Source organism: Leptinotarsa decemlineata, unplaced genomic scaffold, assembly GCF_025532065.1.
Source record: "Leptinotarsa decemlineata unplaced genomic scaffold, Ldec_3_MD MMD2_tig00000882_RagTag_RagTag, whole genome shotgun sequence".
In the NCBI taxonomy this organism is placed as follows: domain Eukaryota; kingdom Metazoa; phylum Arthropoda; class Insecta; order Coleoptera; family Chrysomelidae; genus Leptinotarsa; species Leptinotarsa decemlineata.
The window spans coordinates 12,928,083-12,955,383 of NW_027412556.1; the positions used below are offsets into that span (position 1 = coordinate 12,928,083).

The window sequence follows — 27,301 nt, forward strand, 5'->3', positions numbered from 1 at the left end:
AATATTGAATAATTACTTTTTGGTGTGAAACATATATACCGCACGTGAAACCGATTGCTGGCGTGGCGACGCATGCCGTGGCGACGGGTTGCTATGCGCAAGCGACTGTGCGATTCTCTACCCACTGATTCGGCGTTGCGCTATCTTTCTGGCCACACTGAGCTCGGATACTTATAGTGTATACAGTTGTGTTTACTGCAGCATGTATAACATGTGTTTTACAAAATATATAATTAAAAAAAAATAATTAAAAATAAAATATGTCTAAAAACGATAATTTAGAATGTGAAAGTGAGCAGCCTCCTGCAAAGAAAGAAGAATTTCATTACGACACACTATCAAATTATCAGTAAGTTAATTATATTTTTATATTTTATAATTAAAGTGTGCATTAAGCATTAAGTATATTTGGTGTGTCTCAAGGGTCAGTAAATGTAAAATCTACTCTGTTGGTAGATTTAAATTCACACAATTTTCGTAGCATATAATATTTTTAAATTAATTATTAATTAATTTTAATTTCATTCTCATGAAAAATAATGCACTAAAACACTTGCTTGAAAAATACAATTCATAAAGACTGTCAAAATTGTATTTAGTAACACCAAAAAATTAATTAATTCAATGAATAATGTTCTTATGATGGTGGAATTTATTTTGAAACATTTATTATTTATTTTATTATTTAAATTGTTAATATATAAAAAATAAAGTAATACAAATTATGAAATTATGATTGATATTTTTAATTCAAGATCTTCAGTAATATATTGCAATAACTAGCTGATTCTTGAGTTCACTAGTATCTATATTGAAGCCACATTAAAATTTTTCATGTATATTTTGATTACATATTTTTTTATGAATTTTTCAGTACCTAACAATCATCACAGGGATCACAAAATAGTATTATTGATGGTTTCACATCTTCCAAGCGTCCCGTGAAGGCTCACAAATTTTTCAACACGCTTTTATTACCTTTACTTGTATGTATGTATGTATGTATGTATGTATGTATGTATGTTTGTTTGTTTGTTTGTTTATAACTCTCAAGCTCGGGATCTGTATTTATCAGAATTATCGACATTATTGCTTGATCTATTCGCGGGCAGATGGCGCTGTACGTAACATTTCCGGAATCGGAAAATATCAATGGTCAATTTTCTAAACAATATACGGCTGATTGATCCCAAAGTTTAGGTAAAATAAATATAGTTTAAAAAGACTAAAAACACGCTTTTAAAGCATACGAAACTAAAAAATTAAAAATATAAGTTTGAAAATAAAAAAACACGTTTTTAAAGATTATCGAACTGAAAAGTTAAAAATATTTTTTTTAAATAAGCTTAAAACAATAACGAACGAAAAATACTAGTATTATTGTGAAAAAAGCGTGGGCGCTTTGTGCCAAATTTTTTGTATATCAAGCGCTTGTCGGTTTTTTCACAATAATACCATTATTTTTTCGTTCGTTATTGTTTTAAGCTTATTAAAAAAATATATTTTTAACTTTTTAGTTCGATGTTCTTTAAAAGCGTGTTTTTTAGTTTTTTAAACTATATTAATTCCTATTCAGTTTTTATTCCAAACATTCGTTATGGAATTGAAGCAGATATCATTCACAGGATTGCTACACAATATAGTAAATGAAAGAGGTAAATTTTCACTTACACGGAACACTGTTATCCTCACTGGTGGACATCCGATGTTTCGACATAAGACACTTTGCCTCTTCAGCACCAATCTGGATAACATCATAGAACGTAGCACTCAATTCATTCGTTAAATTACGACTCCATGTCGCGAATGAGTTTAATCTACTCATGTCACCGATGACAGTACCTAATGACATTCATTCGCTTATTTGATTGAATCCCAGCCATAGAAATCTTGTTTAAATTGAAAGGGCATATTTTCAGGAGATATTAATTTTTTGGAAATCTAAAGTTCCTTACGTAATTTAATTTTCCCAGAAGTCTGCGCCTATGGCGGTCCATGTAGTAACTCTGAAGCTGAGCGTTGATAACCCGAGTCGTTCATTCAGTCGAGCTTAGAACGTAAGTGAGTTCGGTCGATTTTCGCAAATCTTCGGTAATACACACGAGGAGACTTTCGTCACGTCACTGTTACTGGTAAATCATCTTTGAATTGTAGATAAGGGAGTTTTTAGTGTGTTGGATAGTGATTGATATCAGTGGTTTCATAAGTGACATTGTATTTAAAACTGTTTTCGTTCGGGAAAGACGTTGAGAATGCCTTCTTCGCAAACAAACGAGTCGTATTTTCGAAAACGCTGACGGTATGCTTTTTGGTTTTGTGTTTATCGTTGCTACCTAGCGGGATGTCTTTTCTCAGTTTCGGTGGGGGTTCCAGCACCCCCAAAAGGCCGCTGAACCCCAAGAGTCCGACGATACCGTTTTGGTGAGTTTTGTTGTTTTTTTCCTTTTTGTTCGACGGAAGTTTAAAAATATATCTGATCGTTAGAGAGGCATCGGAGGATGGCCCGGATGTCGGAGTAGGCTGTGGTTTGTGTCTGTTACATCATTAGGGACTCGAAATAGGTACCTACTCGAACGGTTCTGAGGGGCGAGTTGGCGTGGTTAATTCACCCTCTAAGAAGAAACCCTGGTTCAGTTTGTTTTTCATGGTTTACTGTATTAAAACTTATTTAATTTAGTCACAAACGAAAGTATGATCAAGAAAGATCAGGTCGATATGGCACTAAACACTTGACATTGTTTGAAGGAATTAACTTAATTGAAACCTGGTAATAGAGAATTGAATCAAGTTATAGGTCTTGAATATTCAATTAGATTTGTAAAAGGGCAACTAGAAAATAGCATTGAATAATATGAAAAGACAAACACTAAAACATGCTATACAAAATCAAATCGTAATAATCTGATAAATCAACATTGACATTAGGAATCACACGTTAAAAGGTAACACCTCGTTAGTCATTAGCTCGCACAAGTTTCTCAACTTCTGAGAGTTGTCGTTCGTATGGGGGCGACAGCCGATTAACGGAAAAACAGAACAGAAACAGAACTTGTAGTCAGTGCCGATAATTTTTGAAACCAAAAAAATAGTAGTGTGATGAGACCCATTGGAAAAGGAAGAAAATAAGACAAAAATGCAAGGAAACAAAATTTACGGGCGATCTGAGGTCGGGAAGTGGAAGGGGGTGAGTTTTTGAGGGTAAAAAACTGTTAATCACGATTTAAGGCAAAACTACCAAGTACTATGAGAAAAAGTTGAATGGCAAAGCGGTAGGTGATAAAAAGGTCTACAACTTTTGTACCTTCACTTTTTTCACATAGCCTCAAAATTTATGCGAAAAATTCAAGCAAGCGATTTTCTGCTTTTTTATTTTCATCTTTTACAAGTTTTTGTTTAACCGAATTTGGTAAAAGCTCACATTTTCATGTCCCAAACAAATTGTGATATTTTTTGATTCAAAATATTCATTTCTTCGATTCAATATCGAAAGAGTACACTAATTTTCAATCGAAAATTCTTACGTCAAAATATCTGTTTTTTTTTAATCGATATGCTTCTTTTTCGTTGAAATCTTTACTTTTTGATGGTGTAGAAAATATACATTACTCTCTCAAGTTTTCCTAGGAAATGCAAAAAAAACGAAAAAATTCGAATCATTATATAAAATTAAGTGCTATTTATAAAAATTTATAAGCTTCCATGTTATTAAAATACGGAAATACTTAGTCCATTTTCTAAATATTGAAGATAGGATTTGAAGGGGATTTTTATCTAAAAAATGTGACTGTTGCAAATTTTTTCAGTGAAAAAGCTGATTCATTAAGTTCTAATTGAATTTATATCATAGAAAATCTGATAATATATCACATGTTAAAAGGTAAAACCTCGTTAGTCCTTAGCTCGCACAAGTTTCTCAACTTCTTCTTCGGAAAAACATATTTTAAACATATTTTTTTTTAAACAGATATGCATGTAAATGTTGGGCATTTCAAATAAAAAAAATTATCTTGAAAAATGAGAAATAAAACGTTGTTGTATTTAAACCATGTTTTCGGCAGCCACATTTTTATACTGTAACATCCAGTTTCACAGGTGCAGCAAATAGAAATAATTCTTTTTCTGTAAATTTGGGCATAACGCCCATGACGAAATCCTAATTGATTCAGTGTTATATTGTCATTTTTACATTTATGAATGAATATATTTGATTAAAATCCATTTTTTTAAATGTCTTTTTTGTTCGCATCTTTTTTATAAAAATATTGGCAAAATTTTATAAATTTTTATCGTCCAATAATAAATTTATTATGCTTTTCTTTCATTTTCCGGCAAATCCAGATGTTGTGAAGCAACCAGAGTAACAATGCAGAAATACAACGATATTTTTTAAAGGATTCATATTTGAAACTATTAAACGTGAAAAATAGATCTTTTACATTTCCAGAACCTGGCTTGAGACAATGAATGTCATGATTATCTGAATTCAATCGATTCAAAAGTACCGAAAGATCAATATCTTGACACACAATTATGAGAGTTTTATTAGTATCTCTGGTAATCTCTATCGAGGTCTTAATATTGACAGCATCAGCATCTTCTGCTTGTTTACAGGAAAATCCTGGTGACTGTAATCTTTCCGTTAACGTTTTCATTATTTTGTCCTTGTTTTTATCGTTGGATAATTTTTTTTGCAAAAATGGTATTTTTGTACGGTTTTGATAATTGTATTCTGGAACAGCGTCCGAGGTTTTTCTGTAACTACGTTCTACTCTTTTAGTTGAATTAGCTGCTGGTAATGTCACAGTAACTGATTTTACAATTTCGGGGTACCCATCAAAAAGGATAAAGCTGCTTGCTGCGTAATGTTTCTCTATATAGCGAAAATATTTATTCATGATCTCTTTTCTGCCAAATTACTTTGTGCAGTAAAAAGCCACCGTCCACGACATGCTGTCAGGATGCGTTGGTTCACTCGTACTCACAAATAACTCGTTTTTTACATTTTTTGAGAAAATTGGCAATAATAATGTATATTTCTTCCAAAACCGTCAGAAACTAGAGATTTCAACGAACAACAAGCACGCCGATTTAAAAAAAAACATATTTTGACGTGAAAATTTTCGATTGGAAATTAGGGTGCTTTTTCGATATCCAATCAAAATAAGTACAGTGTGTTTGGGACATATAAAGGTAGTTTTTACCAAATTTGGTGAAGAATTTTTTTTGTAGAATATTAAAATAAAAAATCAAAAAAACGGTTGTTTGAATTTTTCGTATAAATTTTGAGGTTATGTGGAAAAAGTGTAAATATAAAAGTTGTAGATATTTTTATTACCTATAACTTTGTCACTCAACTTTTTTCCATTGAACATTGTTTTCCGGAAATCGCAATAAACCGTTTTTCATCTTTAAAGACTCACCCCCTTCCACTTCTCCACCTCAGATCGCCCGTAAATTATTTTTCCTTTCATTTTTGTTATATTTTCTTCTTTTTCCAAATGGTTCCATTCCACTAGGTACTATTTTTTTCACTTTTTACTTTTTTTGCATTCACAATATAAATATTTAGATAATAAAAAAATTATATTTCATTTTTTTTATATTTTCATTTTATAATATTTGATTTATAATTATTGTTGAAGTGGAAGAACAGTTTTTTTAGAGACCAGTATCTGTAAATAGTGAACTCCGTCTTTTATTTTCATTTATATTGTATTATATTCAGATTGAAATATTATAAAAGTGTCTAATAAGTGAAAATAATAAATACGTTGATTATCATTATTAATTTCCGACTGTGCTACACTTCTTACATTTCACTTCGAATTGATCGGAACTGTGAAATGAAACATTTACATAACTTTTTCGTTATCACGAAAACTGAATTTTTATCTTCTATGTGGGTTACATATTTATCATATTAACGAATTCTCATCTCCCGTATTCACCAAATACTCCAAACATCGATGCAACTTGTTTAATTAAAAACGTCTCGATCGATACCTAATGAATATATTTTTAAACGTCTTCTATAGACACAAATTTTGACTTTTTTGCCTGGTATCCTTTGGCCTTTGCTTCAAATATGACATAATTGTATTGCCACAAAAGTAATACAATGGAGATAACTCTGGTGATTGTACCGGTCACTCTACAGAACCTCCGTTTCCAATCCAATGACCAAGTTACTGTTGAACATGAAAACTGTAATGAGGACATTTTTTGTCAATGCCCACCTCAGTATCTACTTTTCATACTTGAAGTAACAACCCCCCCCATTTCCCCGAAAAAAAAACAGATAGATTAGGCAAATAATTAATTGCGATGAAAATTATATTTTGGCCAAATACGAACAAAGGTGCGAACGATTTTAATTCTTATAAACAACCCTCTATATGGTAACTAAGCAAAAATAAATGTTTAGCTTTGGTGCAGAATTAACGTGATTCAAATCATTGATTAAAAAACTAGAGATTTGTGTCTGGTTCTTCACATTTAATAATAGGATATATATCTTAGCTACCACAAATTAATTGAGTAGCCACGTTCCATAAAGAGTTGCAAACTCTTTATGGAACGCATAGCTCCACTGAGCATAGCATAGCATAGCTCCACTGAGAAAATTTTGTGTCCAATGAATGGTGCCTGTAACTACATTTATATTTTAATGGACAATACTCTTTTTAGAATTGGACTACTCAATTATTATTTATAAAAAATTGAATACAAATATTATCAAGTGTGTTATCGAATGACATTGAATTGAATTTAAATATATTCAGTTCTCCAGTAATTTTATGTATGTAGGAATATAGACCATTCTTTGTTCCTTGTGAATTTTAGGACTAACTTTCTTCCTCGCCAATAAAAGTGTATGTTCCCAGACAAATATGTATTTAAGTAACAATTAGATGTTCTTGTTTCAGTAATTTCTAGAGAAAAACTATTCTGTATTGTTTTTGTGTATACTATTTATTAGTGATATAGAATTGTTTCAATCATGTGAGTTTAGCGGCTACTTTTCAGCTATCATTTTGCCTGTTGAACGAGTAATTTCATACGCCTGTAACACCAAAAAAAAGATTTACCAAGCTATGCTCCAATTGGATCGAATTCAGTTTAACAAATATTTCCCAGCGCTTCATTGCTGTCGCATACAGTGTGTCAATTTTAAAACTTACAATGGACTATATCTCACGAACGAAAGCTGATATCGAAAAATGCTTGAAACCGTTTCTAGGATAGTAAGGGGGAACTAAAGTGACATGAAAGAGAACTCACCCCCCATCAACCCCCTAGACCCACCAAAACTCAAAAAGTTTAAATTGAAAACCCCTACTTGTGATACATCATTGAAAAGACTATAAAAAATGCTATCCGATGGTATAAATAATAATTGTACAGGGTGAAGCAATAATTGTGAAACTTTGACTTAAATAGAATATTTAATGGGGTTTTTGTTGAACTGCAAATTTATTGAAAATGTCATTTAAGTAAATATTCGAAGTGGGTTCCGTTGTTTGTAAACAATAATGCACCCTATTTTCAAATTCTTCACGAACTTTGGCAAATGTTGTTCTAGTAATGGCGCGACATGCTTGCGTAATTCTTTCTTGCAATTCCCCAAGTGACGCAGGTTGAGTTTTATAAGCAACTGGCTTGAGGTGACCCCACAGAAAAAAGTCAGGTGGCGCCAAGTCTGGTGACCTCGGTGGCCACTCAATGGCCACCATTTGTTCGGATAATTAGTATCCAACCAGTGCCTAACTGGAGCTGCATAGTGAGGAGGTGCTCCATCTTGTTGGAAGTGCATCAAATCTTCGTCTACAGCTAGGTTGCCTTGGTCTACCTTTGGTTCTCTAATTCATGCACAATTAAAGGTTCGATGGTGTTTTCCAGCATATAGAGATAAATGTCGCCACTTAAATTGCCTGGTATTAACAAGGGACCAATTATAGGGGACCAACGCACCCTGGCGTTGGATGCGATCGGGTGTGGAGGGGTGGATTTTCGGGAAATCCTTGCGGGTACCGCCCCTCACCCCACACCAACAGGATTTCGCAGGGCTTCCTCCCGCTCACCGAACCCGGAGTTGCCTCCTTACATCTACTTAGTGTGGCTAACCAAGAGACATGACCATCGGCAGCGTTCGACCGAACGTTCGTACAAGTTAACTAAGCTCTTCTTTCGCCAGAGAGTGCTCGCGTCGCACAACTGCCCCCGCCAACCATGCCAAATCAGTTGGGAATATGGTCCCGGAAGTGGCCGGTCGGGGTCCTAAGCTCGGATACTAGTAGCTCCGTCCAACCGGGGTCCGACACCTCAAGCGTCTGCCTTGGTGCCCTCCAAGACTATACTCGGATACTAGAGCCTGGAAGGACCGCGAGCCTCGACACCTCGAACGCTCGGATCCGTACAGAAGCAGGCGAGGATCACGGAACAGCATAAGCCGTCCAGTGCCTCGGTATGGGGCTGCAATGCACCCATGAATGGATTACCGCATCCCCGTATCCCTTTACCCGCTAGTGGTGCCGCTGCCCCTAAGAGGCCAACGCCAGTTGGAGATGAGGCTTGCTAGCCTCCAGCCACGAGCGGGCACTCACCTCCCCCCTAGAACTCATGTTAGGAAAGTTCCCTTTCCAACGTTTGATGAGTAACCGTCGAGGACTCTTTCGAGCATCCTCTACCACACATCATATGTCGAAGATGTCGCGCCCTTTACCCGTGTAGGTGCGGGATAGGGCGGTTCATCAACAACTTTTGGCTGTACGCCGTGTGGTCTGCACCGCATACCCTTACGTTACCCCGAAGGGCACTCATGTTAGGAAAGTTACCTTTCCAGCGTTGGATGAGTAACCGCCGAGGGCTCTTGCGAGACACCTCTCCCACACATCTAGCTTGAAACCGGCCAACGCCCGTTACCCGCAGATGCGGGATTGGGTGGTTCGCCGATAACTTTACTGGGTGAGTGCCGTGTGGTCTGCACCGGGGGACTGTCAAACACCCATAAGAGAGAGACAGTGATCCCCCGCCACTCACCTCGCTAATATTCCTGCCCAAACATTCAGTTTTTCAGGATATTGAGTGTGACCTTCTCTGAATCGATGCGGGTTCGCATAACCCCAGTACCGACAGTTTTGTTTATTTACATTACCATTCAGCATAAAAGTACATTCATCACTGAAACAAATATTTTTTTATATTTTCGGTTCAACGCGAATTCTTACAGTCATGAGTTCACAAAATTCAATTCGTCGGTCTGGATCATCTAGTTCTTGAAGAATTTGTATTTTGTACGGGTGAAACTTATGTAATTTCAACACCTTTCTAACCGACTCATGTGAAAGTTTTGTCACTGCAGATACTTGACGTGTTGATGCAGTAGGCTCCATTGCAAAATTTCCAAGGACCTCAATTTGGGTTGCTTCATTCAGTGATCTTGAGGCATTCCTTTTTTATTTCGCACTGATCCCGTTTCTCTAAACTTTTCAACTTTAATCGCGGACGTACACGTGTCTTACATTTTTGTCCGGATGCCTTTCATGAAATATTTGAGTTGTTTTTAAATAACACTGGTTCTGGGAGGCAAATATGAAAATTATCTACACGCGCTCAGGTATACTGCAAACCATCGTGACAACTACAGCTGAATGACAATACAGATCGTACAAATGATGAAAACTAATGACATTTAAAAGTCTCAAACAAACCAAAAATTATTGACTCTGACAGAACCCAAAAAACGGATCTTTCCAACTTGTTTTGCAAAAACGGCAAATTAAGTTTTTATTTAACAAAAAAGTATCGAAGGACACTTATCATTTAAAATAATAGTCCAGGAGGTAGCATTACAAATAAAAACGTCATAGTAAGCCGGCTGGTATTAAAGATCGTGCTGACTTTGACAATAGGCTGTATTATTGTTTACAAAACAACGGAACTCACTTTGAACATTTACTTAATTGACATTTCTAATAAATTTGTAGTTCAACAAAAACTACATTAAATTTCCATTTAAGCCAAAATTTCACAATTATTGCTGCACCCTGTACAATTATTATTTATACCATTGGGTATCATTTTGTATAGTCTTTTCAAGGGTTTGCAATTTAAACTATTGGAGTTTTGGTGGGTGGGGCCTAGGGATTAATGGGGGTGAGTTCTCTTTCATGTCACTTTAGTTCCCTCTTACTATCCTAGAAACGGTTTCAAGCATTTTTCGATATCTCGTTCGTGAGATATAGCCCATTGTAAGTTTTAAAATTGACACACTGTATCATTTTCAGTTTACTGTAAATATCCTCCATTTTCCACAAACATGGAGAAATCCTACAAAATAGCCTTGCTGTAATGTTGCATCTTTTCCGAGAAATACAGTCGACGGAAAAGTTTATGCGATAAATAGCTCGTAAATCGTTTAATGACGGATGTGCGTGAACGATGTTTCGTCCTTATACGGACAAACAACGTGGTTAACGATTCGATGTTGCATTGACGACTTTCTTGAGTGATTGTTTATCTCTCATTTGTGCTTAGTATCAATTTCACGAGTTCAAATTATTCATCAATTGAAAACAATCAAACCAAATGATTAAGTACGCGTTTGCATTGAATCGCTTTAGAATAGGAAGCTGTCACTTGTCAAGCCTTGTAGCGGTGTCTTAACGTAATACCCCTAATAAACATATTTTTAGCGTATGTCGCTGTTATATGTCATTTGAACTTGAAGCAATTAGGTATTTAAAGTTTTTTACTTTATAAAATAGAACTGTTTAAAGCTCTTCAAAAGCGTACTTCTTTCAATAGATTATTAAATAAATGGGTACTTAGTTCTGCTCTGTGCTGAAGTTCATATCCTTCTGAAAAATGCCCTACCAGCTTTTGAACAGTCGAGACGGAAATGGGTATAAAAAAGAAGAGTAGAGACGGAAATGGGTATAAAAAACAAGAAAAGAGTAAATTGCGAATCGTTTATTGATAAAAGTTATGAGAAAGAGAACATCGGTCAAATATAACGAAGGACAGTTACCGACAGTTTTACTAGTAGAGAAGTTAAAACCCTAACTAAAAAAGGTTCTAACTTCAGGGACCAATTTACAAAAGTTGATTTACAGGAAAACTTAGCAAAATTACTTTGTAGCTAGGTAAAGTGGGTAACGCAACAGTTTTAAACTGTTATATGATGGAATTGGCTGATACTTGAATACTAACGTATTCAAAAAACACTTTATTGTGAGATTTTCACTGAACTATTTAACAAAAACGCAACACGTGTTTCGCTCTTCGGGAGGTAAATAATTCACTAAATTACTTTGACTTAACCATAACGAAAAATAACAATAAACATGATATTTCAATTTTCTACAAACCATCGTACACGGACATTATCATACATAATTCCTCCACACACCCTTACCAGCATGAAGTTGCTACATTCGATAGTATGCTTCACAGGCTGTTGAATATTCCACTGCCTGAGAGTAATTTCCAGAGAGAGCTGAGTTTGATTAAACAAATCGCGGTTAACAGCGGTTATAAGGTAGATATTATAGACTCCATTTTTTCCAAAAAACTATAAAAGAGCAAGCCATGGACCTGGTCTACCCAAATTCAAGATGCGATAACGTCAGTTATAGGAAATTGTCATATTTGGGTGAACCAACCAATAATATTGCTCGTTTTTTTGAAGAAAATGCGTAAACGTAGCTTACAGAATGAATAATAATGTAATTAAAATTATTAAAAACATTAAAGACAAAACTTCGGTGTCGTATAGATCAGGAGTATATAAGCTGACTTGTGGATCTTGCCAAAAACTGTATATTGGCCAAATAGGGAGAACATTTTCCCAAAGAATTAAAGACCACGGAAGTAGTTTTGTAGATAGAAAAACCAATTCCACATTTGCAAACCACCTTTAAGCAGAAGGACATGAGTTCCATCATGAATACGATGTGTTACATTTAGAAGAGAAGAGTTTGAAACTCAAACTTCTAGAATGATTAGAAATCAATAGAATCGGGAATTCGGGTAATTTACTGAATGATCAATTAGAATTGAATAACTCCCCGTTACTGAATATTTTTTCTAATGTGGAAACTGGGACATATGCTCAGGTAATTTAATTCATTTGTTTGAAGGTGGTTGACAATGCTTCGTGGTGTATTTCATAAGTTCGGACTTCCATTGTCTAATATAATATAAATTGATTTGATAACCGTGAAAAAAATCAAAAAGATTGACCGAAAATAACAAATTAATCAAACAAAAAACTGAAATTACAGAGAAATAACATACAACAACAACCAAACAAATGAAAATGAAATATTAATAAAAGCTGAAAAAATTGAAAAATTAAAAATATTATCAAAAATCAAACAGATTTTTTAAACAGAACAGATTTTTAGTATCCACAATCGTCTTCGGGTGATAACTGGACTTATTCCTCCGAGATCTGACTATTTATAGGTCATTCGAGTGCTTTCACATATCCTCTCTTCCCTCTTTCCGCTTCATTGGTTTTGGCGGGAAATGACCGTTTAGCGGGGGTTGGTCGTTTTTCGCTTGATTAGAGGTTTCCATATGTTACGTATCTCTACACTAGCTTGACTAAATGCATTGTTGGACAACATATACGCGGCTTCTTTGAATTTTCTCCTAAACCAGCGTTCCTCTTTGTGGATGATTTCAGCTTGAGCCCACTTGATGTTGTGTTGATGAGTCCAAACATGCTCTGCTATTCCGGATTTGCTGGTTTCTCCTCGCTGTGTGTGTTTCTTGTGCTCAGCATGAAGACGATATACTAACAATCGAAACGTCGTGAACTAACGTGACTTGGAATCACTCAACTTTTTATTTTTATTTTCTTTTTTCATTTCTTTATTTTTATTTATTTTTGTTCAATTGTTCTATTTTACTTGTATTTTATTTCACTATTATTTCATTTCAGGTTTATTTTGCTTAATATAATTGTTATTTTCAGCTATTCATTTTTAATTCTTCTTTTTTAGTTGTTTCAGGGATTTTAAATCCTTTTATATAGTAGACAATGGAAGTCCGAACTAGTGAAATTCAATCGAAACGTTGTGACATAACTTGGTTTGAAATCTTTTAATTTTTTCATTTTTTGTTAATAATATTTTTAATTTTTCAATTTGTCAGCTTTTATTAATATTTCAATTTTTATTTGTTTGGTTGTTGTTGTTGTATGTTATTTCTTTGTAATTTATATTAGACAATGGAAGTCCAAACTAATGTAATTTAATTCATTACAAACTTAGGTACTACATAATGTAAAATAAGGTATCTTTAGCATTGAATATCTGTTTAAAATCTGTTTTTCCGTTAACCAGCTGTCGCACCCCTACGAACGACAACCCTCAGAAGTCGAAACTTGTGCGAGCTAAGGATTAATGAAGTCTTACCTTTTAACGTGTGATTCCTAACATGTAGAATTACTTAGTAATGGCGAAACATGTGTTGCGTTTTTAAACGCAAATCTCACAATAAAGTGTTTTTTTTGAATACGTTTGTTACTTCTGTGACACCAATGTGTCCCGTTTAGACGCAAATGAGAAACAAGATTACCTTGATTGAGAAATGAGGCTCACGATCCGCTCTTATATCGCTTCCAAAAGGGGGTGAATCATCTTGGATTCCAAGAAGCAAAGATTCGCCAACCGCTAATCTCAAAGTTGGGTTAGCGACGAATAAATTCAGTTTTACTAAAAATATTGTCCAGAGGCAAACGGAAAATGAAGGCTTATAAATTCATACATGCCTTGAAAGCATTTCTTGCAAGCAAGTAGGTCGTATTAATGAAAACACAAAATGTTTGTTCATACCTGGGATGTAGACAGTAGATAATTGATTATCTCCCTTGAGATAAATCAAGGAAGATAATCAAGGAATACTTTGAAACATTCTTTCAAATCCGCAAAATCGCGATGTTCTTCCCGTGTCTGGACCAAAACCAAATCAGTTGAGACGTATTTTTAGTTTATGGCGTAACTTTTTTTGTGAATGACTCGATCATTGTTCATTTTCTGTTTCTCAATCAAGTAGCTTGTGCGAACTCATTCAAATCGTGTTTTCCGGAGTCATATCACGAAAATTTTTGACAAATGATTGTTAATAAGTGAGAGTATTCTTATGTGAAATAAACTGCTGCTGGTACTCGGTGTACTATTCGAAAACCAAAGTTGATATAAATTTTGTAAAACTAATAATTATGCTACAAAATTTCACATTAATACTTAAAGCTTCGTTTCGACAAAATTCATGCTGAGTGTTCAGTTCGTTAAACAAAATACGTTGGTTGTTATAACTAAAACTGTACACGTTTTGTTTGTAGTGGTTTAGAATTTCTAATTAATTCATACACAATGAGTTAGTTGCGTAGAAATAATTTTCATACAAGTTATATATTTTCTTTCAGCATGAGTCAATACAAATATTACGTTTATTTACGATCTTGGTAGTTTGTTGTGCGATAAAATCGGTATCACGTCCTCAGGTGATAATAAATGGAATTGGACTCGGAATTACCGACGGTGAATGAAATGCAGTTGTATCTTGAATTGATATTTTGATTGCGTGTTTCAAATGTAATTTAGCTTCCCGCATAAATCCATTCATTCGTTTTTATTCGACCTATTACTCATTCCTCAAGATCACCGAATTTGTCTCGATTCATATACAAACTCGATGAAACCTACGCAAAAGACAGCGTCTGCACTCAGTGAGAGAATTCGAAGGAAATGAGCAACCGTTGACCTAGCAATTGTTTCAATTATTTTATTATTCTTCGCGGGTATTCATTTTTCGGTTTGGTTTGTTACTGCAGGAAAATTAGTCAATTTTATTAAAAGGTGTCCTCAATCCAATAGTATTTTAAAATATTTTTCATGTGCTGTCTAGTTATTTTATCGGATTAATATTCTTTAAACGACAGTTTTTGTGGAGGATTCAATATTTTATACTATTTTTGGTTTTTAACCTTCTACAATACGAAAAAATGAAAGATGAATCATAAGAAATTGGAAATATCACAGTTCGGGGTGAGATTTTCATAGTGAATACAGGTTTTGAAAACGGAAAAGAATTGTTTTCCGAAACGATAACCACTTAAGAAAGCTAAGTATCAATATTTTTTTAACACGCTTTATATTAGCTTCATCTGTATGTATGTATGTATGTTTATTTGTAACTTTCAAGCTCGGGATCTGTATTTGACAGAATTATCGACATTATTGCTTGATCTATTCGCGGGCAGATGGCGCTGTACGTAACATCCTTGATATATCGACATTTTTGCTTGATCTATTCGCGGGCAGATGGCGCTGAACATAACCTCCTTGATATATCGACATTAATGCTTGACCTATTCACGGTCAGATGGCGCTGAACATAACCTCCTTGATATAATTCACTTTACATGTATTTCTTCATTTGAAAAAAGTATTTTTTTTATTAACACGCGCGCCTGCTGCCTTATTTGTGACCCTCCTTTGCGCGCCTGCTGTATTGTAATTGTACTGTGATTTTATCACTATATTATTGTATTGCGTTTCATATTGTATTATGTATTTATTGTATTTATTATCTTTAATTGAGTTAAGATAACAAATTGTAATTGAACCCGTTGAATAAAAAAAAATGTTACCCTCCTTTGCGCGCCTGCTGCCTTGGGCTTGGTAGCTTATTTTTAGGCTCCCTCTCCGGAACCGGAAAATATCAATGGTCATTTTTCTAAACAATATACGGCTGATTGATCCCCAAATTTAGATAAAAGAAATGTATTTCAAAAAGACTAAAAAACACGCTTTTATGGCATACGAAACGAAAAAAATTCAAAATAAATATAGTTAAAAAAAAAATAAAAAAAACGCTTTTAAAGAACATCGAACTAAAAAGTAAAAATTTTTTTTAATAAGCCTAAAACAATAAAGAACGAAAAATACTAGTATTATTGCTTGATTTACAAAAAATATGGCACAAAGCGCCCACGCTTTTTCCACAATAATACTAGTATTTTTCGATAGTTATTGTTTTAAGCTTATTTAAAAAAAATATTTTCAACTTTTCAGTTCGATAATCTTTAAAAACGTGTTTTTTTATTTTTAAACTTATATTTTTAATTTTTTAGTTTCGTATGCTATAAAAACGTGTTTTTAGTCTTTTTGAACTAAATTTATTTTACATAAACTTTAGGATCAATCAGCCGTATATTGTTTAGAAAATTGACCGTTGATATTTTCCGATTCCGGAGAGGGAGCCTGAAAATCAGCTACCAAGCTCAAGGCAGCAGGCGCGCAAAGAGAGTTAAAATAAGGCAGCAGGCCTTATATCAAGGATGTTACGTACAGCGCCATCTGCCCGCGAATAATGTCGATAATTCTGATAAATACAGATCCCGCGCTTGAGAGTTATAAACAAACAAACAAACATACATACATACATACAGGTAAAGCTAATAAAAGCGTGTTGAAAAATTTGTGAGCCTTCACGGGACGCTTGGAAGATGTGAAACCATCAATAATAATATTTTGTGACCCCTGTGATGATTGTTAGGTACTGAAAAATTCATAAAAAATATGTAATCAAAAACTACATGAAAAAATTTTAATGTGGCTTCAATATAGATACTAGTGAACTCAAGAATCAGCTAGTTATTGCAATATATTACTGAAGATCTTGAATTAAAAATATCAATCATCATTTCATAATTTGTATTACTTTATTTTTTATATATTTACAATTTAAATAATAAAATAAATAATAAATGTTTCAAAATAAATTCCACCATCATAAGAACATTATTCATTGAATTAATTAATTTTTTGGTGTTACTGTTGATAACAAATAAGAAAAACATTCGTGCACTTCTCACAATCAGCTGATTTTGAAATACAATTTTGACAGTCTTTATGAATTTTATTTTTCAGGCAAGTGTTTTTCATGAGAATTAATTTAAAATTAATTAATAATTACTTTAAAAATATTATATTCTACGAAAATTGTGTAAATTTGAATCTACCAAGAGAGTAGATTTTATATTTACTGACCCTTGAGGCACACCAAATATACGAGGGCTTAATGCACACTTTAATTATAAAATATAAATATATAATTAACTTACTGATAATTTGATAGTGTGTCGTAAAGTAATTTTGCTTTCTTTGCAGGAGGCTCACTTTCACTTTCTAAATTATCGTTATCAGACATATTTTATTTTTAATTATTTTTAAAAATTATATATTGTGTAAAACACAGGTTAAACATGCTACAGTAAACACAACTGTATACACTATAGGTATCCGAGCTCAGTGTGTCGAGAAAGATAGCGCAACGCCGAATCAGTGGGAAGAGAATCGCACAGTCGCTTGCGCACGGCAACCCATCGCCACGGCAGTAATCGGTATTTTTCCTTCGTTATTGTTTTAAGCTTATTTAAAAAAATATTTTCAACTTTTTACTTCGATGTTCTTTAAAAGCGTATTTTTTAGATTTTCAAACTATATTTCAATTTGTAGGCAGAATTTCATTTCACGGTTCGTCACGATTTTGTTATTCTAACCTGCCTGATATACTTATTTTCTTATTAGTCAGTGGGCTATGCTATGAGACTGGCAGAAAACAAATCTAATATTATAGAAAAATATTTGAATGGCATTGCTGTTATTTGTTGGATCGAATGTGTCATTTTTACTACAGATTTTGAGCCTACCATAAAAATACTGGATGGAGCTATTACTAGTTAACAAATCTTTCTCTCAGACGAAAGTTCCGTATATACAGTAGAGCGGGGTTTAAGTCAAGTCCCAGGCACATTGCTATTTGGGTCGGATCTTTTCTGCACTGATGAGAAGTAATACCTCAAAACCGGTATGTAGGTGATCTGCTCGATTAATTTCAGCGCGGTCCTGCTGTTAGTTCAACCAGAAACATCTGCGAGTCTAACCTCTGTGAGGTGTCTTGCATGAATGTATATCTGATATAATTCAATGCCCATCGTGGTATTAGCTTGGAAAGTAGTTGTTTCCTGGCAGGCATTTACCAGAACTACTGTCTAGGTACCTTGAGAGAGATGAAAGTTGCAAAATTTCATTTCGAAATATTTATTTTCTATATACGTATTTCGAATACCTATTTCTCCTCGGTACAGTGTTTAGACTTGCAAGGGTTTTATTGGCATTCAAAAGAAAATAGCGAGACATGAAATTAGCAGATTGTCAGTACTATTGTGGAAGGTAAAAATTTTAATTACAGTAATTGAGGGGTTATTAAACCCTAAATTAGAAGTATTCTTTGAAGAGTAATTCACATGCAGGTTCTCTTTTCGAGAAAACGTTTGCTGAAGTTTTAAAAAAAACGTCTATTCATTTTCTACTCCAAAGTATGTTTTGCCGCTCAATTTGAAATGTTTTTCAGAAAATATAAACTTCTGAAATGAATATCATAACTTGCAATACACCCTGAATATAAAAGCTGAAGATTCTGCCATTTACCATTTATGGTAACAGTTTATAATAAATCTCATCAATTTTCAATCGTATACCCTAATTCTATTGGACTATCGATTGGGAATTGATAATCGATCCGAAGAAACGAGCATATATCATTACACTAACCTCTACAGAGTTTAGTATGGATGGCAAACAAACAATCATTGACCTTATCATCACAAACGTCACCACCACAATATGTGGTGTGTTTTCCCATCGATTTGAATCTGTATGTTTTCTGACTTCTCTCACTTTATCTTTCTAACGTCAGTTGTTTGCATTAGAGGACAGATGGGATATCTTTATCCACAAGTTTATCACCTCCGATCGTGTTTATGTAGTTTTGGTGTATGAAAAGGGAAAAGGGGTTTACTACTGTATGAGGACAATGCCTTTTTACATATGTCGAATTATTCAGCTGTACTTGAGAAATAATACAATTGGTCGACAAAAAAGGAAAATAAACAGTGGTTTACTATATGTGGACAACGCTTTTTTTACTTCATAGTTGCAGGATATCTCGGCTTATTCAGTTGTACTTATTGTCAGTGATTGTATTCTATTCATTTTCCAGGTTGAGAAATATAAAGTTGGCCAATTTAAAGAACTTTCCCTACAAGTTTATCGCCTCCTATCGTGTTTGTCCGTTCTAGTAGATGAAAGAGGGACAGAAAACTTTGCTTTTAACTATATGAACACAATGTTTCTTTACTTTATTGTATTTTTGACCGTATATTTATATCAGACCTGGTCGAGGAAAAGGGGAAATAAACATTGGTTTACTATACGTGAACAATGCTTTTTTACTCCATTGTTACAGAATATCTCGGATTATCACTGATCAGTTATGAACCAAACTTACCCGATTTCGACCGAATTGATGTTAGAATTGAAAACCAATCTATGCTTCTGATGGAAAACAGAACTGTTAAATATCTCGGTATCACAATAGATAGCCATTTGAGATGGGATGCTCACATCTGTAATATAATAAAAAAACTCCGATTCTTTTTGAGTAAATTCAAATATTTAAAAAACAAATTTTGATATACATCACCTACGCATCATTTATTATACACTTGTTCAAACAATCATCAATTATGGAATTATTGCTTGGGGTGGAGTAACTAACAACTACCTGAAAAATCTCGAAACACTACAGAAATGGCTCATAAAAATTATACTCGGTAAAAAACGTGACTATTCTAGTAATGATCTTTATATCGAATCAGGGTATACGCCAAACTTTTTTACTCACACTCTTAGTATACCTAAGAAAATATATTTCATCAAGCAAACACGTACATCATATATACAACACTTGATATAAGAAAGAAGCCTTGAAAGTACCTAAGATGGCTAAAACTATTGGACAGAGATGTTATGTTTTTCTTGCTCCCAAACTATTCAATAAAATTCCAACTGAAATTAAGAATCTCAATTCACTGTCCCTATTTACGCGGGAAGCCAAGAAATGGATCAATATGAAACCAAGAAATGAGATACAATGTTTGATAGACCTCAAAAATGCAAATTGAAATATATCCATGTCCTAAAATCGCATGTACTTGTGTATATCATTTGTAAAATTATAAATTCCATTCAGCATATCAATTATATATATATATATATATATATATATATATATATATATATATATGTGACTGTGCTTCAATTAGTGATATCGATTTTCTTCATTTTTTCCTCATTAGTATTTTAATATTATGTGATTGTATTTGTGCTTGTTGACTAACGTGAAATTATTTCATATATTTTATTTATTTATTTAATTGCTTTCCGATATTTAATCCAATATTTTATAAATTTTCTATATATTTACAAATAACTAGTTACTTATTTTAGAATTCATTGTATAATAGCCTTTGTGGATTTTCTCTGTTTGTTTACTCGCATTCTTCAATAATGAATTGAAAGTGTATGTAATAATTCTTTGGTAAATAAATATTATTATTATTATTATTATTATTATTCAGTTGTAATCATTGTCAGTGAATCTATTTATTTTCCAGGTTGACAAATAATGAAATTTTCCAACAAGTTTATCGCCTCCTATCGTGGTTGTCCGTCCTGGTCGATAAAAAAGAGACAAAAACATTGGTTTACTATACAGTGCATTTCTTTAATGTTCCCCCCTTTTTATTTTTTGAACGGGTCAACTCAAAAAATTGAAATTTGGGATAATGAAATTAAAGCATGGATACTTTATTTTGAAGTGAAATTGACAGATGAAACTTTCAAGATGGCGACTGGGCGCCATCTGGGAAAAAAATTAAATGGAAAGGGGGGTCTTGTGACACATCTTTTTGAAGCTCCTGATAAATGCTCCACAATCCTAGAATATAATGACAATATCTTCAACTACTACAAAATGGCGAAACTTTTAATAATTGCCTGAATACATTGACATTTAACTACATAATATGAGGTAATAAGCTTGAGGTCAGTTCAGAAGATGCTCGAAATGGTTGCCTTGAATATCTTGATATTTTGAAATATGAACAGCCTATCCGATATTTCACGCCTAACATTTTCGAACACAGTAACGTCAATATCTCCACAAATATTTATTATTCTCTGCCTTATATCCAATATTGAAGCAGGTTCAGTTTCATACACCATTTGCTTCGAATAGCCCCATAAAAAAAGTCCAAAGGTGTCAAATTAGGCGAGCGGGCTGGTCATTCTGTAGGACCTCAACGGCCAATTCAATGACCGGGAAAAGTAGTATCCAAATAGTTTCTTACTTGTCTGGAGTACTGTCGTGGTGCTCCATCTTGTTGGAATACTATATCCATATCGAATTCATTAGGATTCGCTTCGACGATTTCAGTGATGAGAGGGTCAATAGTAGTTTCCAGCATATTCAAATACAGTTCCCCTGTTAAATTTTGATCAATAAATAGAGGTCCTACAATATGGTTTCCCAATATTCCTGCCCAAACGTTAATTTTTTTTGGAGATTGGGTATGTATTTCCCGAAAAACGTGAGGGTTGGTGTCACTCCAATAACGGCATGTTTTTCTGTGAACATTGCCGTTTAAAAAAAAGTACATTCGTCACTAAACCAAATATTGTGGAGACAGGTAGGATGCCTTGCAATGGTTTCCGTCATGATTTCTCGGAATTCTGTTCTTCGATCAGGGTCACCTTCAGTTAATTGGAGTACCATTTTAATTTTGTATGGATAATACCTGTTTCTATTCAAAATTCTCCACACAGTAGATATAAAGGAATATTTCTAGAAATATGCATATTAGTGTGTTTGTCTTCAGGAAATTATTAAATGTTCCGCCATTTTGTAGTAGGTGAAGATATTGACTTCATATTCTAGGGTTGTGGAGTATTCGTCAGGAGCTTCAAAATGATGTGTCACAAGACCCCCTTTCCATTAAATTTTTTTCCCAGATGGCGCTCAGTCGCCATCTTGAAAGTTTCATCTGTCTATTTCACTTAAAAATAAAGTATTTATGCATTAATTTTATTATCCCAAATTTCAATTTTTTCAGGTTCAAAAAATGAAAGGGGGGGACATTAAAGAAATGCACTGTATGAAGAAAATGCTTCTTTACTTCATTGTTCCATTATGATGGAATCTGGATTTCAAAACATATCAGCATTTCTAAGAATTTTGCATACATTTTATCAACAGTTGTCACAGTTGATTTAGATGAGAAATTTTCAAATATTCCACACAGTTTAACATTTCAAATGACTGTTCAGGTATCTGTGTTGTCCCCATCCCTAAGCATTTTTCTACCCTTCATTGCAACTCGTGAAAGTTTTATTATGACTCACACCATTTCAGATCGTTTAGTTCAGGTGGCAAACAAAAAAACTCTGCCAAATAGTCCAGTCATTAAATGTACACTACGGCAATACTTTTTTTTAACAGCACCGATCTGCACAATAATTAGTTGGATTTTTAGGTTCTACTTTCCCTCTACGTTAAAGTTGACCTGGGGTGGATGCCATACTTTCTTGAGGTTGAAAAATGTCTGGGAATGGAAAGATTGAGTAATTCTATAGAGTTTTTAATGAAAGTCAGCACTTTCGACACATTCGCAAGTGAAATATAAATTTTTCAGCTAATAAACCTACGGTTTTTCGCAGAAAGTAAATATTTTATGGAGTATTTTCTACAAATCGAGAAAATAATGAAAAAAATTGAATACTAGGCTACAAAGCCAGCAATAAAACTGACTGTCTTGAAATCAACATTTAAGTGTCAATATTCTTTAATCATTCGTGACTCTCGAATCCTAGTGATGCATCATTGTCACAATTTCAATCACAATCACTATCCTAATCAAATTTAACTAATGGAATCAAATAGTAAAATATGATTGTTACTGAATATTTAAACAGCAGCATTATTGCATTATTGCTTCTACAAAAAAACGCTGTTTGTTCAAAAATTATTGTAAATTTTCATATTTATCAAAAAAATATTAATTTATTCATAATTTCTATTTCTTCAAAGTAGTTCCCCTCTGTTATAAAACACTTGCCGTCATTCACATCTTCTCGACCTTCTGTGAAAAGCTTCTGTCACTTGTAAGCATTTTTCCGACTCGGAAATACAATCAACGTATGCCACTTTGAATATTTCAAGTGTTTTCAAGCACTCAATTTAATTTTTTGCACAAAATTTGACGAAAATTCTTTGATCCATTTTTTTTTAGTAGCAGAAAATCGCCAAACATGCAAAACACTCCCAACTTGTATGCCTCTCACCAACAAACTAAACATTCTAAACTCTGAACATCATGTTCGAGATACGTGTACCAACATAATACAATAGAAAATCCCCAATATATTTAATGCTGAGCTGTTTCTTCGAGGAACAGAACGGAACGGAACATTTGGTAACATAAAGCTGAAGGTGGTTCGCAGGACACCAAAATTTGAGTAATATATTTTGGCACTTCTGCAAACAATCTACGTAATCTTCAATGATATATTGAGTTGTCAGATCCTCAGCATGAAATGCTGTTTACTAGCTGTGGAAGATCTTCAAGAAACAGCTGAAACAGAAGTGGTTCAATGTTTGAACCTTTATCCCCCTCCTAAGTAGGAGGGAGATAAACAAATTTGTTGATGATTATTAGGAAGTAATATAAACTGAGGATGACATCGGGGAATTTCTTTACATAAAAATAAAACATGGCAGTCACTCGGCAACAGACGAACCGAATAAAGGCCGGGACACACCTGTCATACACCCTTCAGATCCGACTCCCATCATACAGTCGACGAGTGTCTGAGAGGGAAATGGTACTTTAGTCTGAATAGTTCACATCGTTCCGATACGTGACCAACCCCCCCTCCCACCCGACTCCGATCCTGCATTCGATCATGATCCGATAGTGCAGCCTATTTGTTCTCCAGCTGCGGGACGGGTATCGCTTGGAGTTTTTATGATATTTGAGTCTTTTGTTTTCTTCAAATCAAATTTAAAAAATGTCATTAAAAGGGAGGAGCTTACTGAACAAGTCAGAAAATATCCAGTTCTATATGACCAGACTGAAGAGCTGTACCGCTATTCTCTATGAGAGCTCTCCGATTTTCCTCATCTTCTTCTTCCAGAGTGCCTTAATGGCTAAATCGCACTGCTAAAATTCTTGAACATTTTGCTTAGAGGACCTTCCTAGATATTGTTTCAATCGACACTGGCGAGAGTGGCAAGTGTATCAAGCCGGAGTGGTAAATCGGTAAATGGCAAGTGTGATTACCTACTGGCGATCCTGCACAGATCCGCTTTTGGGGCAAAATCAAACCGGAGTCGGATCGAAGAGGTGCATGAAGAAGTGTGTCCCGGCCTAAAACCGATCACAACCAGAAAACGGTTTCGTAACCGAAAGCAATAGCGATTACGTCCTTGTTGTAGTGCCCACCTCATCCGCCCGGCCGTTCAATTAATTTTAATTGCAATTTATGATAATTAAGTCATACATCGCGCGTTACATTACATTCGACATTACTTATGCGCTTTTTTGGTTACGTTCCCAGTATCTGAATCTGCTTTTCATTCGATTGACAACTTGGCACCGCGAGAGGTGAATCGATTTGAATTTATAATTGTTGTTATTGTTGTCGCTTTGAGTTCTCGTTGCGTAACAATCACGCACACGCCTTTGCTTCGATCGTTCTCGTTTTGTTTGTTGTTCAGTTGTCCCCCCAATGATCAGTAGGCGGCGGATAATTATATATTTTACGGTGCGTGGTGCTCGATTCGAATTATTATTAGTCTTGATTATTTTACTGCTCCTAAAAAGGGGGTGCTGGTCAGACCCTTAAAGCGAAACTCCGATCCATTCGGTAGACGTGTCAGCATCCACCAATAGCCACTTCCCATAAGCTAGGAGTAAGTGATCATTGGGTCTGAGAATCGTGTGCCCTGATTAGACATAGCGAACAAAAAATTAGTCTTCTTCATTTGTCCGGCTGTTTTAGGGCAAGCCGGTCGGATTTTGACAATCACAAGTATGGAAGGTATTATTCCACCAACAACTTCAACAATCAGAACAACTATTTTGGCAGAGTATTCTACATAGAGAAACACAGGGTGTTCTATCTCAGACGAGCCACCCCGTATATTTCTTATCCCATAGTGAGTGAAAAAATTTTCCGAAACACGTCGAATGATTTTGTTTGGGGGACATCTTTTGACGTATACTTTAGGCTTGAACGAGCAACCCCCTAATAAGGGGCTCTTCAACTCCTCAAACTTGAATAGGGGAGAGGGGGGTTGAGTGATACTTTATTTGAAAGGTCTTGGAAGCCTCTTTACAACGGTGTATGAAAAACTTAATGATGAACTGTTTTTCGCAAAAAATCAATTTTGCACCTCGAATGAGCCACCTTGAATAATTTTGGTTATTTTTACATGTACAAGCCCATTTTTATTAAACCCTTTTTACAAACTTAAACAATCTTCAAAAAATCACATTCTTGAAAAAATTTAATTGTTTTATCATCATGCTCACAATCAAAAAAGTCAAATCTGCGTGTTTAAATCAAATGTTCAAATTGTCCTCCATTGACTTCCACACAATAATACATTCTTGACTGAAAACCGTCTCCGACGTGGTTCAGCATAATTGGAGTTATTTCATTTTTGTAGGGGCTACTGGTTAATATTAGCTTAACGGTATGAAGACCCAAAAATTTGGGAATAGAGAACAACTAAAATTAGCCTGAAATTATGGCGTGAAAATAAATATAAATTTCCAAAGTGGTTCTCCTAGCTTAACAGGGGATATTTTTTACTACGTTTATATCTCTCGTTGACACAGTCACCAGACATTCATTTTCATGTTTCAAATTCATTAGTTGAGTGCTTCAGTAAGAGAAGGGGCTGTGCTACAAAATCAACTTTTAGAAGAAATGAAGGATTCATCAGAATAAGTCAAACACCCACTAAAATAAATTATTTTTCATTTTGAAAATGGATATGGGGATATGGCACACATCCAAGGAGTTCATATTATGGTCCACAGGTAGCAGCAGGTAACATAGCCCCTTCTCTCACTCAGGCACTCAGTTCCTTCAGATAATGAAAATCTGACCCTAATCATATCTCTAAGGTCGATGACCTTATAAAAGGAAAGTAGTTTCATAATCGTTTTTCGAGTACCGTAAACAAAACAAAATCAGCAATTTGCGATCAATTATGGCTGAAAATACTTGTTGACTCATTCTTTCATCAATCAATTGTAATTACTGAAAATCATGTTATAGTCGAGGCTCATTCGATTCGGAATGACCTCTAGCAACTTTTTGAAAAATTTCAAGAGGGGCTCCAAAAAATGCAAAAGTTATGAACAATTTGTTAAAAAAAGGGGGGGTTTGGTTTTTTGCAAATATCTCGGAATATATTGAAGATAAACGAAATTGGAAAAAAATCCTTAAAGGGGAGGAAATGCCCGCCTCCCGGACCACTATCACCAATATTTATAATTTTAATTTAGAGGCGAAAATAGCGCTAAAAGCGGGCGATGCGCGTCCCGCATGCGCTGGCCGATACGATCTTTTTAAAAAAAATCTGTTAATCAGCTTTGAACAATAAAAATTATTTTAACCCATTAAATATTATTAAGAAAATAAATCACATATCTTTAAGACACTTGAATAAAGAAAAGTCCATGGAAAAAAAATCAGTGATTATTTTATTATATATACTTTAGTTAATCAACTAATTTTTACAAGTTTTAAATTAACATAAAAACCCTGATAATTTTTAAACTAAAAACCTCTAATTTTGTTCACTTCTTGAATCTTTTCTTGAAAGCCTTCAAAAAAAAAATTACTGTTGGAAAAATTAAAAAAATTTCACTGATCTATCACTGATATATACAAATGTATTGTTTATAACAATTTTCTAAACAAATAGAGCTAAGAAGTATGAAAAATCATCTTTATGTAACTTTAAATAATGAGAATACAAATAAATTCAAATATTAAAAAAAAAGTTCATTGCTTTATTGTTCTTTGTTATTGTTAACAAAGTGGAAAATCAAAATTTTTCAATTTTTGCAACGGAAATCTTTTGTGAAGGCTTTCAAAAAACCTCAAAGAAGTGAAAAAAATTTGAGGTTTTACTTTAAAAATTATCAGGGTTTTTATGTGTATGTGTATATCCATCTTATAGATGGCTGCTGTTGCAATTACGAATAAATAAATTTGAATTTTGAATTATGTGAATTTAAAACTTGTAAAGTATATCTAATAAAATAATTACAGGAAATTTATTTCACATGGATTTTCGTTTATTC

At 34.1% G+C, this 27,301-nt stretch overlaps 1 protein-coding gene across 2 annotated transcripts in view; it reads left to right on the forward strand.

Annotated features, from left to right (window-relative positions):
• LOC111516537 (uncharacterized) overlaps positions 1–27,301 on the forward strand; it is a 116,260-nt gene that overhangs the window by 20,656 nt on the left and 68,303 nt on the right. The window contains exon 1 of one of the 2 annotated variants that reach the window (XM_074175037.1): positions 2,064–2,421. The exons of the other annotated variant lie outside the window; for it this stretch is intronic. Within the exon in view, the coding sequence (XP_074031138.1) occupies positions 2,342–2,421 (80 nt within the window). The 5' untranslated portion in view covers positions 2,064–2,341. Of the gene's footprint in view, positions 1–2,063; positions 2,422–27,301 lie in introns of those variants that run through there. 2 annotated transcript variants of the gene reach the window in all.